General features: G+C 43.5%; 1 protein-coding gene across 1 annotated transcript; it reads left to right on the forward strand.

Moving 5' to 3' along the window:
- Nucleotides 1–4,974: 4,974 nt before the first annotated feature.
- On the forward strand, nt 4,975–17,386 carry RGMB (repulsive guidance molecule BMP co-receptor b). Its single transcript, XM_084504773.1, has 3 exons — nt 4,975–5,117; nt 5,602–6,110; nt 16,432–17,386. The coding sequence occupies exons 1-3, from the start codon at nt 5,018–5,020 to the stop codon at nt 17,098–17,100; spliced, it is 1,278 nt and encodes a 425-aa protein (XP_084360899.1). The 5' UTR covers nt 4,975–5,017; the 3' UTR covers nt 17,101–17,386.
- Nucleotides 17,387–19,993: the final 2,607 nt, after the last annotated feature.

A 19,993-nucleotide genomic window follows, 5' to 3' on the forward strand; every position in this document is an offset into this window, starting at 1 on the left:
CACCTGGTCCTTCTACTGGAAGTCATTCAGTATTTTGCCATCTACAGTCTCTTAATTGCAAAAAGGCTTTCTTCATGTTTCTTCCCGTACTGCAAGAACAAACCTTGCAAAATATCACTGGATATATTCCTGGGTCTCCACTTGAACCCCATATATAAAACCTTTTCTGCTTTTGGAAAGAATGAAAGAAAGAATGAGAGAAAGAAAGAAAAAGAAAGAAAGAAGAAGGAGGAAGGGAAGGAGGGAAGGAGGGAAGGAGGGAAGGAGGGAAGGAGGGAAGGAGGGAAGGAGGGAAGGAGGGAAGGAGGGAAGGAAGGAAGGAAGGAAGGAAGGAAGGAAGGAAGGAAGGAAGGAAGGAAGGAAGGAAGGAAGGAAGGAAGGAAGGAAGGAAGGAAGGAAGGAAGGAAGGAAGACAAATACCCAGAATGGCATATATCCACAAAGATAGCCACAAACGCCAGTGGCAGCAGAGTTATGTGTCACGTCACCACCTTTTAGGTCACAGCCTAAGGTATGCATAGGTCACATCCCTATCTGAAGTAACTGCAAGCTTACATCTAAATTAAACACCAATCAAACGTGTTTATCATGCCCATCTGATGAACACTGCAAGCCTTGGATGTTGCAGGACGCTAACATTTAACACCAAGAAACCAAAACCCTTCTCACTACAATCTCCAGAAGGAGTGAATCAACCATATTCCTTACAAACGAGGGGTGGTATTTTAGAACTTGTTCTGAGCTCACTGGATGTTGGTGTTATGCCTTGAACAGTCTAGCTTTGACCTGCAGGTGTCAGTCCTCTGCCAGACATAGCAGATTTCCCTCCAAGAGCCACCAAGGCCTTTGTACTAGCTGCTAGCAGGCCATTATTTGGTTCTTCTTTTGGCAGGATTGTGCTGCTGTTTGACTCCAATCACACATCTCAAAAAATAAACAATGGAAGTAGATGCACTCAAAGAAGTAACTTTGTATTATCCGATGGTAGCTGATGGTCAGAAATACCTTGCCCACCTCCATTTATTCTGTGTGTCTGTGTTCAGGTGTCAGCCCTGAATTCTCTGGTGGCAACAGGACCTTGATCAGCATTATACATATATATGTCTGTCATGCCCACTAGCAGAGGGATGCTCAGGATAAGACTCTGCAGATGCCAGCCCCGTATGGACTGTTTCTTCAGTGACAATAATTAGCCACCCTCATCTGGATCAATTTTCTTGGGCTTGTCCTCCACAGGAGGTGGCTACATTGCTTCTGGCTATCAAGCTGGCCCAGCTGCCACTAGCTCTCACCCTCCAGCTTTACGCATCAGAAGACTCTGACAAATTGCCTGTCTTCAAATGCATCGGCTGCCAGGCACAGAGCTAGACCATTTCAGAGACCTCCACCTAATGCCAGGAAACTCCTTAGTTTTAAGCCTTCCTTTAATCTTTCTCTTTTCATTTATTACCCGAGGGGACTGGGCATAACTCTAGCACAAGTGTATCAATGTAACCAAGGACCAAGCTGTTCAAGGAAAAATGTGCTTTGCATAGATCTATGTCAAATAATAACGTCCATAACTTGAAAACCAGTGCACCCTTAGCAGCTGCCACTACAGTCATGGAGCAGTGGGAATTCTGTAGAGAACAGCGTGGACTAAACAGTGACATTATTCAGGACAGTGGCTACATTAGCAATATGGCAATGAAGGATGCCCACCTTCCACCTTTGCCTACAAGAATACCACATTTTCTTTTGCATTTTTTCTCATTTCTTCCTTATTTCAGTGGCATTTAGGAATGCGTTAAAATTACACTTTGCTGGAATCTTTTCTGTAAACACTGATATTTTGAGGTATGCTCTGCTTCCCTTTCTTATCCCCTTTGCTGACAGCATGTATGTCATGGTACGCTGAGGTTCTGCTCTTGCTGTCCCAACAATTGACGCTTGTTTAAAGACAGCAGCTTGAGAGGAAGGAGGCTGTGTGAAACTGATGGCACATGTTATTGGCAAAAATCCTTCCTCTTAAATGCTCTTCTGCATAATATAAAAGGAGTTTGCATCATTACAATAATTTTCTAAGTTTCAAAAAAATGGAGGGGAAAAAAAGTTTGTTTGTTTGTTTGTTTTTTGTGTGTTGTGGTTTGTTTTGTTTGTGTGTGTGTGTGTGTGTTTGTTGCTTTTTTTTGTTTGTTTGTTTGTTTGTTTGTTTTGTTTGATGGTTTCTTCCACAGAATCTTCAGACTATTTTGTGTTCTCCCATCTGCAATGTTTCTGTCACAGCAAAGAAATGAGGTTCAGAGCAGATGGGATATTTCACTTGAAATTTTGAGAGGCCTTAAAATACATATATATATATATATATAAAATATATATATAAATATATAAATATATATATTTATAAATATAAATATATATATATTTTTTAACATGGTGTTTTTACATCACAATATAAAGTTTCATCAGAAAATTTGAACACCTCTCTTTATTTTACTTCCCTCCTCCAGTTTTGCCTCTTAAAAGAGAGGACAGTTATCACTTTCTGTGTGTTGGGACAGTGTTGGCACAGCAGTGTTTCTCTACAGATAAAATGTGTAGGAGCCATGTCTCAGAGAGATATTCCAGAAGTCTGTTCCTCCTTGGGAAACACTTTAAATATCTGTGATATGGAGGTGAAGTATCACTTCCCCTGTCACCAGAGTCACAGTCAGAGGTACTTCTCAACCTGCTAATAATGAGCCTCAGGGTGAAACTACAGAGATGCTGGACTGCTAGGTAAATGATACAATACAGTCACCTCTGAAATGTAATGAAACCAAACAGCTGTCTACTCTTGATATTTATTTTTCCCTTGTTCTCTAGCACCTGAAAAAACCTGCCCTGGAGATAATAATGCTTCTTGGTGTCAAACGGCTCGGGAATCTGACAAATGTCAGAGGTGAAGAGATGTTTTCCCTGCCAGGCCCCTTGCCTTGATAACAGAGGAAAGGTCTGTTTCAGCCCCCATTCAAAGTGTTTATTTAATTACTGCATTTCTTCAACATCGGACAAGCTGGCTTCTACAACACATTGACTAACATATTTGGAAAGAAAAGAGCCGTGTCTGGCTAAATTATGTTTGTTGTGTTGGCACTTACTCAACAAAGAAGAATGGTAAAGGGCTGCAATTGCATCAGAGAACAATATCTAAGGCCAGCTCTCTGGGATCGCTTTGAACTCTCACTCATCGCTATTTTATGCATCCTATCTCCTTTGTGCTTATAGAAGGAAGGGAAGAAATGCACATGAATCTTGCCTTTAGGGCTTTTAATCAAAGCTGCAAGTTTCCTGATTGCGACAGTGGATTTTCAAGCTCCAAAGCACTTTGGTAAATTCAAATCCCATGATTCTGTGGGCTGTGAACAGAACTGTCTGAAGCACTCTTTAACAAGAAGAGCCTGCTCCCACTGTCAAGAAAGCGCAGTAAGTTTCAGGGCTTCTGGGCTCCCACGGCGCTGCATGGTGCATGGTGACAAGGCACCACAGGCTGTGGATACAGACTTGTGCATGGACTGAGGCCTCCCTCCTCAACCAAAGTGCCTGTAGCATTTACAGACTTCTCAGCAGGCTTTCTTCAGATTCATCTACCGCTGGACCAAGTAACAGAGCAATTTGTGACTGATGCAGCTGAAGAGGTGAAGGACTGGTCATCTCAGTATGTCCCTACACACAACATGACTGCAGCCTCCCAAAACATCAGAGGCACACCTGCTCTGAAATTGTGGGTAGCAAACTCAGGGTGAAATTTTGATGAAGTGCAGAAAGAGCAGAAGGTTGGATGTGTAGCTCTACCAGTAACTGAGCCAAAACTTTACTGACCACAAGGCCAAATCTGGAATTTTTTCCCCCTCTCTGCTCCCCTTTCTGCCCCGATGCTACATGTCGCCTCCACCTTTGTGAGTTCAGATCATCTCCAGCCAGATGTTGCATACTGGCCTGTCACTGTTACTGCTACAGGGACAGCCTCTGCGCTGGCTGCCAGACGTAAACCTAAGACCCTCAGCAAGCACAGAGAGAAAAGAATTATAGAATCATCAAATCATGAAGGTCGGAAAAGACCTTCACAATCATCTGGTCCAACCATCTCCATACCACCAATGTCACCCACTAAACTCTGTCTCTAAGCACAATGTCCAACCTCTCCTTGAACACCCCCAGGGGCGGTGACTCCACCACCTCCCTGGGCAACCCGTCCCAGTGCCTGAGCAGAAATGTCTCCTCATTTCCAGCCTGAACCTCCCCTGGCACAACTTGAAGCCATTCCCTCTGGTCCTATCACTGGTTATTTGTGAGAAGAGGCCGACCCCCAGCTCTCCACCCCTTCCTTTCAGGCAGCTGCAGAGAGCAATGAGGCCTCCCCTGAGCCTCCTCTACTCCAGACTAAACACCCCCAGCTCCCTCAGTCCCTCATAGGCCTTGTGCTCCAGGCCCTTCCCCAGCTTCACAGCCCTGCTCTGGACACGCTCCAGGGCCTCGATGTCCTTCTGGTAGTGAGGGGCCCAAAGCTGAGCACAGCACTGGAGGTGCGCCCTCCCCAGAGCCGAGCCCATGGGGACGGTGTCAGGGCGAAAGCCCCCCCCGGGCTCCGCACCCCACCGGGGGGCGCTGTGTCTGCAGCCCGCAGCCGTTACGGCGGTTGGGCGGCAGGGGGCGGGGCCGCGCCGCGGCGGACACGCGACCCCTGACGGCGGCGCGTGGCAGCGCGGGCGCGCGCGTCACGTTCGCAGCGGGGACGGGGCGCGGGCACCAACGCCAGCGCCACGCGCGCGCGCGCGCGCGGGGAGGGCGGGGCGGGGTGGGGCGGGGCTTCCCCGCAGGGGCGGTGCCGCGCGTGGGGGGGGGAGCGTTGTTCCTTGAGGGACAGCGCGGGCAGCCAATGGGGTGGGGCGACGCGGGGAGGGGCGGGCGCGGGTCGCCATGGCGACGGGCGGAGGGCGGAGGTTGGAGGGGAGGGAGGGGCTCCTCCCTTTGTGCGGGTCCCGGCGCGCCGCCATGCATGGACGGGCATGGGATGGGGAGCGCCGCGCCCGCCCGCGCCGCCGGGGCTCAGCCGCTGCTGGGGCTGCTGCTGGGGCTGGGGGTGCTGCTGCGTGCGGGTACCAGCGGGAGGGGAGGGGAGGGGAAGGGGAAGGGAAGGGAAGGGAAGGGAAGGGAAGGGAAGGGAAGGGAAGGGAAGGGAAGGGAAGGGAAGGGAAGGCTGGGTAGCCGTGTAAAGGGCTGAAATGGAGGCTCGCCTGTTGACCAAGTGATTAGCTGAGGCACGGGGTTGCATCATCGCCTTGATAGCATCGGGAGAGAAATGCCGGGCTCGTGCTTTGCTGGGCTTAATGCTTTTAATCTGCTGCTTGCCATTGTCTAGGTGGAAATGAAGTCATGCTTGGGTCATCTCAGCCCTGCAGACCTCTTTTTATTGCTGCCTTTCTGCCTCATAACCCCCTTTTTTTTTTTTCTCTAATACAGCAAGCGAGCACCGTAATCTGTCTTCAGGATGTTTTCTCCCGCAGATGTGGGTGTAGAGCAGGATTTTGCTGTGCCAGAGGTTCGCTTGATTGCTTTCCACCTTCTGTTTTTTGTGCTTAGGTGACTGCCAGCTGCAAACGCCTTGTCGGATTCAGAAGTGCACCACCGATTTTGTGTCCCTGACTTCTCAACTGAACTCAGCCCTCGATGGCTTTGACTTGGAGTTCTGCAAGGCCCTGCGAGCGTACTCTGCCTGCACTTACCGCAACTCCAAAGTATGCCGTGGAAACCTGGTCTACCATTCTGCAGTCCTTGGGATCAGCGACCTCATGAGCCAGAGAAACTGTTCCAAGGACGGACCCACGTCCTCCACCAACCCCGAAGTAACCCACGATCCCTGCAATTACAGTGGCCACACAGGAGCCGGCGAACATCCCGGAGGGGAGAAAACTACCCCCACGTACCTATTTTGTGGCTTGTTTGGTGATCCTCATCTGAGGACTTTTAAGGATCACTTCCAGACATGCAAAGTAGAAGGTGCTTGGCCTCTCATAGACAATAACTACTTATCAGTGCAAGTGACGAATGTGCCTGTGGTCCCAGGATCCAGTGCTACTGCTACAAATAAGGTATGGATTGTTCTTAAACACTGTGTATGCATACAGAAGTAGAAGGCCAGGACAGTAGAGTAAGTGGCTCGGCCTGTAATGGTTAAAGGAGCATTGCAGCTTGAGAATCTTCAATTAAGTTGTCTGAGAAATTAAAAGTGCTAGGCTCCTCTTCTGGAAAAATTGATTATTTTCTCAAAAATAAAACAGCTCCTTTTCTTCCCCAGGCTCCTCCCTCCTTTCCTCTCTCCCCCCCTCCCCCCCAAATTCACCATACATATCACAATATAAACATTTAAGAATAATAAATTTGATTGTCAAAACAGGTATCAAATTGCAGCATCTGTTTCCCTGCACTAAATAGAAATTCTAGGCAAGGAGAAGGAAAAGACCATCTTTGCTTTTCTTAAACTCTCTAAGTTGTATAGCCGTAACAGTAGAGAACAAAAATCCATTGACAAAGTGGCAAACCTGTGATTTACCAAGATGTTGAGGATTCAGAGCAGAGAGAAGGAGAGGAACTGCAGAGAACTGAGAGGAGGTAGCAAAAAATGGCATTAATGCCAAATGGTTTTTAAAAGGTTTTAGTGCCCTGGCTCTAGAAAGAACCAGCAGCCTGAAAATCCTGCCAAGTGTGTATATATACCTTTTCAGAAAGGTGAGGCTTAAAATGGCTATCAGCCGAACCACTTCAAGTGGCTAGAGAAGGAAAATGTGTATTGATGGCATATGTCATTTCCTTCTTTTAAGAAAAATATTTAACTCTCTCTGCCAAAGGCAGGTAGCAGGTATACCTACAGAAAGAAAATGAGATACAAAGCATGAGCCTTGCTGAGATGTCCTGTGATTTACGTGTACCTTGAGTCTGGGGTTAAAAAAATGCTCTGAACTTTTGAAGGTAGCTTTTCATTAGTAAGCAGAATGACTTGAATGTATGTTTGAAGCTGATACTGCCACCTGCCTTGTTTGCTTTTTGAAGTGAAATAGCCTTTGTTTTTGCCGTGGTAGTGTAGCTCTTAGAGACCAATATACCTTGATCCTGCATGTACAAGATTATTTCAAGATTATCTGTACTGGAGAGTTTTCACTGTATTGTTAAGTTCAGAGGTAGGTTGGAGGGAGCACATTTTCCAAGGAGATGACTGTGCAGTATTGTTAATAAGTGAAAATCAGTCAAGTCACATGCATTTCTGTTGGGTTCTGAGATGCCAACTTACGTAATGCTTATATCAGTGAAGCAAATTTTGGCATTTGAGAGAGGCCAAAGGTTGGACCGATACACTACGGAAATTCAAAATCACCTTTTCCTAACTTGTTATTGTTCAGCAAACAGTCTGTATTGTCAGTTCTTAAAGACTGTAAGATGAAGGCATGAGGCTAAGCTGAATATGCTTTGCAAAAGAGATTTAGACTTACGTCCCTTGAAATCTATTCTGTGGGTTTCTTGCGAGATGCTGAAGTACAAGGAAGTACGATTTCATATCTCCAGTAAGCTTCTTCCCTCAGTTTTGTTAAGTTTTGCAGGAAGCTCTTTATTTCCTTACTCATAGAGATAAAACTAGAGTCTTTCTGTCCACAGATACTGTGGCTGGCCAGAATGGGATGGTAGTAGATAGATGATATCTTAACATTTAACTGGCCACATTCTAGATGTGATTGACTACAGTAGCATACTATGCTGGTATATGTATTCTCATGCAAATAACTAAGAGGAGAACTTAAGGAGATAAATATCTGTACATACTGAGGAAAAGTACATGTATCAAAGAATGTACCTTCTGTCTTTGTTTCTACTCTCAAAGTTTTTTGTTTTGTTTTTGTCCTGGCATTCTGGAAAAGGTGATAATGTATTTTTTTCTTTTATAATCATGGTTCGGTATTCCTGCATTTGTACAGATACAGTTGACCACAGAAACAATTAAATGAAATAAGATGTATGACTTAGGATATTAGAAATGTGTCTAATAGTAGTCTCTGTTACCTGGTATACAGTCCTTGAGCATTTTCTTTCTTTGGCAGGTAATCAAAATTGTATCAGTGCACCTGTTTGTAGAAAATGAAGGTTTTTGAATGCACGAGTAATTTAGCAAGATAAATTTCAATACCTCCAGTGCATCGTCATCTTAACTCCCTGATGTCTTTATGAAGCAGACTATTATAACAGATACAGAAAAGGCTTGTTAAAATTGCACCACCACTATTGCACTGATGCCTGTAACATTTTCACTGCAAGTGTTCCACTCTGTGATGGTGGAATGTCTGCTGGATGTACTTCCCTTATTTTGGCCATGGGTGTGTAGCTTAAGGTACCCTTAAAGAGCTACCAAGATAATTTCAGTGAATTTTACTTACAGAGTATTTCCTCCTAGCTGAGAGCATGCAGATCCATTGTTTGCCTTCTCCGTAAGAAAAGCTTCCAGAATGCTATGCATCATTAGTCTTGGTTTCATCATTGCCATTATTTGGATATGTCTTTAATGGGAAATAATAACAAAGGTTTATGCTGATCTTAAATTGTGCAGAAGCCAAAGCAAATACTAAACTGCTAACTAGACTACTTCAACCACCCTAAAGCAGACATAATGAAAACAGAGATGAGAAGAATAGAGGTTTTAGTTTATCCTGAATGCCTATTTATTAGGGAAAGTAATTTAAGGAGCCATAGGAATGAAATGTTGCACCTTCATCCTATATACAGTATGCTTGTGAAAATGGCTTAACTATCATTTCGCCGTATGGGTGGTTATTGCATTCAGATTTATCGTAGCATTCCAGTGTACCATGTTTTAAGGAATCGTCAGCAAAGTGATTATTATTTGTAGAGTTGTTCTGTCACTCCAAAACCTACGAGACTCAAGTGACCCCAGCAGTCGGAGGGCCATCCAGTAAGTTCGTAATGGAGAAGAGAAAGCGAGGAGGACATTTTAAACAAAGAATGCAGAATAAAAATCTGTTTCCCCCCAACTTACTCTGTGCATCTGGCTGGTAAGCGTGGAAAGCTGTAAGACTCCTCCTTTCATTCCTTAATTGGAAAGGTATGTCCTCCAGTGGGAGTTGTGTATATATTCACAAAATGCTCTGGGCAATTTTTTGGTAGGTGTTTTGCATTTTTCTGTTGCCCATAGTGAGGACATCTGTGTATCCAGAGTGAACAAAGCTATTGTATATTCTGTGGTCCAGCTGAAACTTGCAACTTTTTTTTTGTTTGTTTGTTTTGTTGTTGTGTTTTGTTGTTGTTTTAGCTGGTCTGTTCTGTTTATGCCTCTTGGCATAGGATTGCAAGGCCTTTCAGATCGATAATAAGGGATTGTCACCAAGTAACTGGACTTAGGTCAATTTCTTTTTCTTTCTGGCAGACTTCTGTATGAGTTTTGTGTAGGTTACTGGCGTCTTTATATCTGATTTCCTCCAGCTTTAGACACAGAACACTGCAGACTTAGAGGGGCTTTCTGAGAATGGATGTAGGGAGCTGTAGAGGGAGCAGGTAGGAAGTATGTTGGAGAATGCATTAAATAGAAGGCATTATTGTGTGCTTCATTTAAGGGTTACAAGGCTTCCATCAGGATGACAGCTGTTCTCTGTATCACTAGTGCAGTTGTCCCAAATAGCAAATGGAGCGGGGGCGCTTGGGCTTCCCTACCCAAAACCTTCCTTGCTTGCAGTAATTGGAAATTAGCTAGTTTTCCTTATTTAGGTGCTTTGTAGTGGACAGCCTGAGAGTGAAAGAGTGAATGGCAGGACAGAGAAAGAAAAACAAATTGGCTGTGGAAAACAAAGAGCTCTTACTGAAGTTGTTTTACTGAGCATACGGATTTTAAACTGACTATTGGCTGTGTTAGCAGGGAAGTGTTCCTTTTCTCAGAGTCAAAACTCTTAAATAGTTCTTTTGCACCATGGTTTCTGTTGTTTTTCAGGATATCAGTGCAGACTGAATACTATGTACTTACTCTTCAAGCAATATTAAAGAACTTGTCTTCCCGTTACCCTTCAGTTGTTCTTAAGTGGGAACATCAGATAACCAACCACGTGTGATTATTTTTTTCATCTTTATAGACATTCTTCCTAAGCTCAAGTTGAATTTGGCTTTATTTCTCAGAAGTACATGCTTCAGTTTTGTCGGAGGACATCAGTTAAAAGCTGCGTTGTCCATGAAGAAAAGCTGATTCCTCTTCCTATTACCTTAGAGTGTTTCATTTCAGTGATTGAAGAGTAGAGAGGACTGCAAGCAGAAGGGTAAAGTTAAGGGCCTGGGGTTTTGCACTCCATGCAAGGTAGTGCCGTGCTTGGGCATGTAGTTGGGCATAAGCCAATCAAATGATTCAGCAGGTAGCTGTGGACAGCTTGAAAATTGCAGGTGCAGGAGCACCTGCAGTGGATTTGGGATATTTCTGAAAGGCAAATGCCTGCCAGTGCCTTTAAGACAAGCCATCTTTCTCACAGCCAGAGCCTCTTGCCTGTGCCTTGACTAGACTTTCCAAACAGCTAGCTGCTGAATGTCCCCTGAACTGTGTTTGCACTGCAGTTAGGGCAGACTGAAACCTCCTCTCGGGTTTAAACAGTGTGACAGGTTCTAATTTAGAATCCTTTTCATGCATTACAACTATAAATTTACACCTGTTGGTGTGCTTTACTTTTCTATACCTGTTTTTTTCCATGAATAGTCAGCTTCATAGAAGACAAGGTAGAAGAAATAATAAACTTCTACTGTGCAACTGTGGTTAGGGCAAATTGGTGCTTTGGTGCCTAGTAACCTTTTGACCATAACCAAATGATGGTTAGTTCACAGCATGTGAAAATAAGTAGTTTTTTTTTGTTATGAGTAGCAATGGGTGATAGAGAAGCTCAGGAGAAAGGGATGTTGGCACCATCCTGGCAGCAAGACAGGCAGTGAATGTAGTTTTGAGGTTAGCTTCTTAGGCAGAGGCTGCAGCAGAAGATACTGTCTGCTGGGTGCTGTGTTTTTTGGTTTGAGGGATTTCCTCTGTGCTCTACAGAAGATGCAGATAAGCTCTTTGGTCTTGTATTTGCTCTTGGAACTCAGACTTGTCAGGGGAATGCAAAGCTTCATTTCTGACACAATTTCTTGCATCTATCTCAAGCCTCAGCTCTGTGCTTGTGCATTCAGCACATTCCTCATGATCCTGTCCATCAGGAAAGCTCATTTAATTCTGTCATGGACACGTTCCCTATGTGCAAAGCTTTCCTAGGGTTACTTTGATGTGCAGCACGGTTTGGGACAGTCTCAGAAGAATAACACAGAAAAACAGCCACAGCTTTCCTGGGCACAGGCGATCTGTTGAGTTTGGTGATTTGCCAGCTTCATGAGTGTGAAGATAAACTGTGCTGTTTCCTGGTGTTCAGAACAACCTGGACGTACTAAAGGGTTTTTGTAGGACAAGCTGTGGCAGTTTGTCAGGCACTAAACTGTTTCTTTGTGTGTTACATCTGTGGAACTGCTGGACAACTGCTACAGGGACTTCACTGGCTTGAACTCCTTCCTTTAGGGAGAGGAAAACAGAGTACGCAGGAGGACTCACCCAGCAGCATCTGTATGAATGCCTTTAAAGCCTTGGGGGTCTTTTAGGCTTTACTTCCTTGCTTGTTTGCTCTCACTGCTTGCTACTCCCTCACTGCTGTGGAGGGAGAGGTCTGCTTGAAAAAAAGAGGTAGAATATTTTAGCTACTATTCACGTTGCTTTAGGAAGTAAAGTTGTAGGTAATTTTTAAATCAATTAACACTAGGTGTGAAATGGTTCTTGAGTGATTTATGAACAGTAACTTTGAGAGAAGCTTTCCTGAGTGATCTTGTCTTTCCTTTTGGAAATTCAGTGCTGAACTCCATCTTGTATTCAGATCGACCTCCTTTTTATTTCTGCTGTGCATGGAATCCATACACCTTCTCCTCTGAAGTAATTAACGTGTCAGGATAAAATGTTACACAGTGCTGCTGTAGGTGACCAGCAGGCTGAAGAGGGATTGCAGTATTTTGCTTTGTAATATCCTCAACCCTCACTGATTCCAAGAATTTGGCCCCAGCAGCATCCCTGAAGTAGTCCTTAAATCTTTTCTGCCCTGCCCCAAGACCTCTTGCCTTCATAGGACTTGCTGGTGTCCTTGAGCTACAGCTACTTCAGTCATGGCACACCACAAAACATGGGGATGTGGAGAGAGAGATTCTGCTGCCTAGTGCTGTCTGATGGGCTGAGCAGTCGTTAGCATTTGTGAAGCACCTTTTGGTTTTGTTTCATCCAGAAAGGCATGCAGTGCATCTTAAAATGCAGTAGCATGTGATGTAACTTGAAATTAGGATATTGAATCCAAATTTTACAATGAATCCTTTTGGTTCTACTTAATAAAGTCTCTCTAGCTCTACCTTTCTGCATGGGCCATTACTCAGGTGGTTTTCTTTGGGTGGTACTTGGTTTCTTAGATCAGTGCGTGATTCATACCTGTTGCGGCCCTCAGGAAAGAAAAGCTGTGGAAATATCTGTTATAGATTGGAAGTTATTTAATGCACTGGGTTTTAAAAAAATATATCCTTTTAATTATATGTATATTTGAACTCTGAAAGCTTTTGGATGTCATTTAAGGCCGTCATGTACACTAGGGAGTTGTCTACCTATGAACTCTTAAAAGCTACCTTACACATACCACATAAAGTCTTTCGCTGCCTTCCCAGGGATATTTGAAGACCACCGATCTAATACCATAAAACTTTCTGCTGAAACATCTACCTATTCTCCAGTGCTTAATTAAATTACTACTAAGCCATCAGGGCTGTATTTTTCTTGAGTTTCCTTCAGATTTTTCCAAAGTCACTGCTTGCTCAGTAGGTAGTGTCACCTTCTTGCATGTGATACTTCATGTGTGTTTTCTAACATCTGGATGAACTCTCTCTTTTTTTTTTTTTTTTTTTTTTTTTTTTGTCAGCCTCTTTCCTGAGGAATTTTCCTGCAGTAGGCATACAAGTGTGCACATGCTAAACTTGTTTGAGAAAGGCAAAAGTATGACGTAGTCAAAAATGTCACCTTGAAAACTTAAACAGGAAAAGCTTTGCAATTAAACTTGCTTCATCTCCCTTTGCAACAAGGTCTTCAGTATCCCTCAGGACCAAGTTACGAGGTTGAGGTAGGAACTGGTGAGAAGAGAAGGACCTTAGGCTGGGCTGAGAGAGAATGGGTTCAGAGCAGCCTTGATGAGAAGCAGCTGGGGCTGTTTGTTTATGAGGTGCTCAACATGAGCTGTCAATATGCATCTACAGCCCAGAAAGCCAACTGTGTCCTGGGCTGCATCCGAAGAAATGTGGCCAGCAGGGTGAAGGAGGTGATTCTCCCTGCTCCCATGGGAACACTGCATTCAGCTCTGGAAGATCATGCACAAGAAGGTCGTGGACCTGTTAGAACAAGTCCAGAGGAGAGCCATGAAGATGATCAAGGGGCTGGAGCACCTCTCCAATGAAGACAGGCTGAGGGAGTTGGGGTTGTTCAGCCTGGAGAAGAGAAGGCTCTGGGCAGGCCTTCCAGTACCTATCAGAAAGCTGGAGAGGGACTTTTTGTCAGGGATTGTAGTGATAGGACAAGGAGTAATAGTTTTAAACTGAGAGAGGGTATGTTTAGATTAGATACAAGGAATAAATTCTGCACACCTAGAACAAGTTGCCCTGGGAAGCTGTGGTTGCCCCATCCCTGGAGGTGTTCAAGGCCAGGTTGGATGGGGCTTCAAGCAACCTGGTCTGGTGGGAGATATCCCAGCCCGTGGTGGAATTAGATGATCTTTAAGGTCCCTTCTAACCCAAACCATTCTGTGATTTGATGACCTTACAGATCTCTGGTTGTATTGATCTAGATTAGAGCAATATGATAGGACAGAAAATGCAACATCCAGACTTCATGTCTAGAGCCACAATGTTTAAATATGGTTGTCCTTGGCAAGTCTTAATGGTCTCTTTGTTGATCCTCTTCAGGAGGTATCCTTGCAAAGTATTTGGGGGCCTTTGTTCACTTAGGTGTTCACCCCTCATTCAGCGTGAAGCTGTGACTGCTGATTTTGCCTTAGGGTGAAGGCTTCTGTTCTCCCTCTCTGTCTCTGAAGTTGTTTGCATTTCATTCTTTCAGAGGTAGGAGTTTTGGAGAGAAGACTTAGATGCTTCCTGGTAAACTTTGCTAGGTCCCTTGCTTAGCTGTTCTGTGAAGCAGCCAGTTCTGTCTGTCATTAAAACCATTGCCTCTTGTTATCTCCAGATTCGCTCTGTTGCTGAGTGGATGCAGAGCTTTACTTCTGCTGAAATGTAAATCATTCTTTCTTTGCAAAGCAACACAAAAGTGTCCCAGGAAGTAGCTTCTTCATCTGAGCAGGCTGAGATAGAAATCTGTTTAATTGAAACTTATATAAAATACAACACCTGATTTGCTTCACGAGGCTCTGGATTATGTGCAGAAGCACTAATCGCTTTCCAAATCTCAAGTATCTCTTCTCTAGGTTGGTGAGTTTACTTCAACAAGCACAAAGATGTGAGGTGGTCTTTACAACAAGAAGTGTGCTTGAATGTTTTCTGAATCTTCATCACAAGCATTCAAGCCTTGCTTAGGTGTGGCTCACAGATATGCTTACCAGATCACTTGACTGATGATGGTCTCGAACTAGCTGCGTAACTGATTAAAGCAAAGGAAAAACGTTTGAAAATTCCAGACAGCAACTAGCAAGAACATATGGAATGAAAATAGCGAGTGCTGTCAGTGTGGGTGAGAGACAGACACAGACTGAGTGTGTCAACTAACCAGGACGTGCCAAATACTGAAGAACAATGCAGTACTGTTTAGAGTATGTCTGCATACTCCAGAGGAGGAATTATTGCAGAGGAAGGAGGGAAAAGGGTAGACTTTTGTCTTTTATGACTGGCATGGAGAGGTGAGGCTAAAGAGATTAGAGGTTTTATTCAGATTGTCTGTAGTGCAGCTGTTTACTTAACCTCTAGCTCTGACTTCAAAGCAGAGTGGTACGAAACAAAAGCTGTTGAGCAGAAGTGTGCAGGCTAAGTGAAATTATAATGTGAGGTTGCCATAAAGTAGATCTTAAGGAAAATTGTAACGTTAATTTGAAATACCCTCTAATGTGTTTTGGAGTACTCTGAATCTTGTAGCAGAGTGCTTAAATGACAGACTAATTAATTTTGATGTAATCAACCAGTCAAGGATGAAAATAATGAAAAATATTTATTTTTGGTACAAAATATCCTTTGACCTTTTCAAGAAATCATTATTTACTCTGCTTCAAAACTGTAAAGGAAGAAGTATCTCTGTTTGTAACATTTATACGTGATTCCTCGTAATTTTATTTTTTGAAAAAGCCACTAGGCACTCTGAGTTTGGTGTGCCAAATAGCCTGATTATTCCCTTCAAGTAAGACTGGAGGACCTACTCTTTCCTTTGTGGCGTATTCAAATAAGTGCTAAGGTTTAAAAGGCCAGTCATAATCTTAAAAGACTGAGTAATTGCTTTGTACTTGTGGTTTTTGTGCTGGAGCTCACCCTTCAAAGGCATGACTTGGAGTATCTTTCAGTGTTGCTTTGGTTCTCCATCAGCACATTACTGAGCAGCAGCAGACTGAAGTGTCAAATCCCCGAGCTCCTGGGCCAGATGAATCCAGGAGCCATAAGCACTTACATGACTAGCTGTTCTTCGTGCTCGTACATCTCATTTTGGTGCATGTTGTGTTGGTGGCTGATAACAGCACCAAATACATCTGTGCCTTTACAGCAGTCTCACCCTGCTAATCCTGGCAACACCTCCAGGAAGTAACAAGTACCCGACACAGGTCAGTCACACAGTCACTGTGAGAGAGGTGTTGAGAATATTGTGGGTGAGGGAAGCTGAATTCTTGTGGTCCTTTCTGTGCTTTCACGCAGTTCAATCCAGTTCTGCTCTGGTGGCTAGTAGTGCAGGAATTATTTGGCACATCATTCCACTGTGATTGCAGGATGCATTCCAAAGTGTTAAGAAACCATCAGGCAACAGGGAGTTGTGATGCTTAATTAAATATAAGCCTTTTCCTTTCCTGACCTTGTTGCAGTTACCACATGCTAATACTGTTGCTTCCAGGCCAAGTTAAGAACAAATTTAACAATTGCCACCTGGGAAAATATTGCTTTAAGCATGTGTACAGGCTGTTTTCTGCTTAGGCGTGAATGCAGGCAAGTGTCAAAGTCTGGACTAGCGGGCAGTCCCAGAAAATCTCAGCTGCAAAATGGAAAAAAGATTCAAATGACTCTTTTTTTTTTTTTTTTTTTCTCCCATGATCACTAACCTTTGTTGTTTTGTTTTTTTTTCTTATCTCTCTCCTCCAGATAACTATTATCTTTAAATCATACCAGGACTGTACGGATCAGAAGGTATACCAAGCAGTGACTGATGACTTGCCTGCAGCTTTTGTTGATGGTACAACAGGTGGAGGCGATGGGAACACCAAGAGCTTGCAAATCGTGGATAAAGTCAGTGGCAAATACATCGAAATGCATGCCAGGCATATTGGGACCATGGTGTACATACGTCAGCTTGGGCGCTACTTAACGCTGGCCATTCGCATGCCTCAAGAGCTGGCCATGGCCTACGAGGAGAGTCAGGATCTGCAGCTGTGTGTGAATGGTTGCCCTTCAAGTGAACGTATAGATGATAGTGGCCACTTGCCTTTACCCGTGAGGGGCCAGTTGCTCCCTCAGGTAGGCACTGCTCATCCCCGGTCTGTGTACACACTGGAATCTGCAACCACCAAATGCAACGAGAAGATGCTGGTGAAGGACATCTATTTTTACTCATGTGTGTTTGACCTGCTTACCACTGGTGATGCTAACTTCACGGCTGCTGCTCACAGTGCCTTGCAGGATGTGGAGGCGTTGCACCCCAGAAAGGAGCGCTGGCATATCTTTCCCAGCAGCAGAGGTGGTGCTGTGGGCAAGGGTAGCCAATTCTTTGTCAGTCTTGGACTTGTGTGCTTGATCCTTGTTGTGTTTTTGTAGGTGTTGTTGTTTTTTTCTTTGTCTATAACAAAGTTTTGAAATATATATTGTCATAATATATTGAGTAAAGATGAGTATATATGTATATACAATGTATATGAAGGGATGTTTTGTCTTGGGACACCCACCAGATTGTACATACTGTGTTAACTGTTCTCATGTACGTTGGATGTAGTATTCTTTGTATCTATTTGTTTTGCAGTTGGTGAAATGTTTTATAATGTCCCTACATTGGGACCTGATAGAAAGCACTTTATTTTTTATATATTAAATATTTATGTGTGTATCTGAGTAACTATATTATACATATACACATGTACATACAGTACTCAGTGCTCTGCCTAGCTACTGCTTGGTTTAACAGATTTTTTTACTGTATTAATTCATGGGGATATTTTCTACACTTTCTCTTACTGTAGAGACAGCACCTCTCTTGTCCTATAACGATGTCTGTATTTTACTGGGTTCCCTAGTTAAAACAATTTAAAAAGGAATCATATTCTGTCCTAATGGTCCTCCCTTCTTTGGAGGGAGAGAGTGAAGTGCTTCCCATTAGCTCAGAAGGCTATCTCAGATAACATGATGTACAGAACCTGCTATGTAATTCTGACATTTCATACTTCCATGGCATGAGTTTGAAAATAAGCTAAGTGAATGTGTTTGAGTGAGACTTACGTAGCTTTGTAGAGCCATTGGAGAGATGATTTTGAAAGACACTAATGGTGTACTTCTGTAAGTGTGTAACATTTCCTCTTCAAAGTAGCTGCTGCAGATGGTTCTGCCCTGGAAAGTTAAGTCATTCTGCACTTACGTGTTAATTATATCAGTATATTAAAAAGTGGGGAGGGAAATGAGGCACCTGACTGCTGTTACTGAGGAACTAGGAGAAGAACAAGTTGGTGGCTTAAAGGCTGGTTTTACATAGTGCCTTAATCTGCTGCAAGAAACTGCAGTGTTTGTGCATGCTACAGTAACTCCAGCTCCAAGACAGGCTTGTTTCCCTCTTGAAACTATTCATCTGAGGTTCATTGTTGGACTGATGCATTAGCCCTGTTCTGGACAAAAGACCTAAGTAGCATTTGCCTTTGCTAAAAAAAAAAAAAAAAAAAAAAAAAAAAACCTGAGCTTGTGTTTGCTTTGGTGGAGGGAGATGGACTTCATTCGTACAGCGAAAGCTCATGTTTTTTATGAAGACTGGCAGGGTTTATGAAGTTCTGGCAGGGTTAGGGATTATTGTGTGGTATGGACAGCAGTAGTCTTCTCAAATGAACTAATTAATTCCTTTTTTGGATGTGTAACTGCATGCAGGTGTTACTCTGGGAACACATGAGATGAAAATAGTCAGAACTGAGTTAAGGCAGAATGTGAAAATTTGTTCTAGGCTAGATCCATTGGCAGCTTGTTTTGTCGGTCTAACTGTGTGATGGTGCTGCTTGAGCTGAGTTAGACTTGGGGAATTATGCTGTGTCTGATTTTGTGGTTCCCAGAGTTGCACCTGATGGTGACAGGCTTCTCCCTGTTTTGGGTGGCTGAACTTCCTCATCACTGCTCTGAATTTAAAGGTCACATGGCTGAAAGCTGATGGACAAGCCTAGCGTTGCTGCGGTGATGCATGTACTTTCGGGGCAGACACTATAAACTGAATAATGCCTCTCCCTAGATGCTTTGTGTATATGCATATATAGTATATATGTATATGAGCATTGAGCTGTGAGCCTCTCAGGTAAATAGTATTTCAGAGATGTAGTACTTCCCCTAAAGAGTTTTCAGTTTTCTTCCTCCCACTGTGGGGATTTCTTGAGAAAATGTTATTTGCACATGTTCGTTCTTGACGTCTGCCATCGCCAAGAGAACTTTAGTTAATGCCAAACGTGGATATCTTGAAGCTAGTGAATGTTCTCTGGAGAGAACTTAGGCTTACAGGGAACATTGTTTTTTTCGCATATGCTCCAAATGGCTGTCTTTTAGAAGGCTGCAGTTTTTATTTTCATGCCTGGAAACCCCAAATTGTGTCAGTCCTTATAGAGTCTTTTAGATACGGTTCATAAATGTACCAGTAAATATATGTTAGTGTGAAAGAGTGACTGTGCAGTGTGTAAATACTTTAAATTATTATGGTAGAAGAATAAAGTTGCCTGCCCTGCTGAGGAATGCCTGTGATGTGGTGTTAGTGACCCCTGGTGGGGTGCAGGGAAACTGGGGATATGGGTTAACCCACTGGGCAGGCAATCTGTAAGCAAAGCCCTGATTTGTTTCCTAGCCATCCTTTGTTGCATAGGAATGTGGTGAGTACCATTGCCATACTGCCTGGCAGATGCCTGCTGCCACTCTGTTAGATAAGCTGCATAGTGAAATCTGTGACCAGCCACTGCAATCCACGCCAGTTTATTGAAGACACTGTGTGGGAAGCCAACAGCAGGAACCATCACTTCAGGATCCTGCTTGTACACTTCCTTTGCAGTGTTTACAGAGGTACGTAGGAGAGCTTTTAACACGGTGGTCCTGATACTGTGTTCATCTTGATGGGTCTTACAAAAATCTGCTTTAAAAGTTGCTGGAGAGCTCTCATATCAGAATAACCTTGGAAGAGAAAATTATCTGCTGTGAAACTGAAGAGGAAACAGGCATCAAAAGAATTAAAGGTACAGAAGAGTCCATAATACTAGATAACTTTGTATAACGAGATGATTTGATACATGGGAGCTGTAATATTTCAGCTGCGAGGCTAATCACACAGTTTGATGGAAAACTGAAAGCACCAAAGCTTACAAAGTTATATCAGGCACTAAGAATAAACACAATGAATATTGTTTTGCTAGGCTTCTGTTACAGTTAGAATTTGAGGGGTAGGAGGTAGATAGGTCTTTGAAATGCTTTGTGGAAACAATGGCTG

Source organism: Aythya ferina (genome assembly GCF_964211825.1).
Source record: "Aythya ferina genome assembly, chromosome: Z".
In the NCBI taxonomy this organism is placed as follows: domain Eukaryota; kingdom Metazoa; phylum Chordata; class Aves; order Anseriformes; family Anatidae; genus Aythya; species Aythya ferina.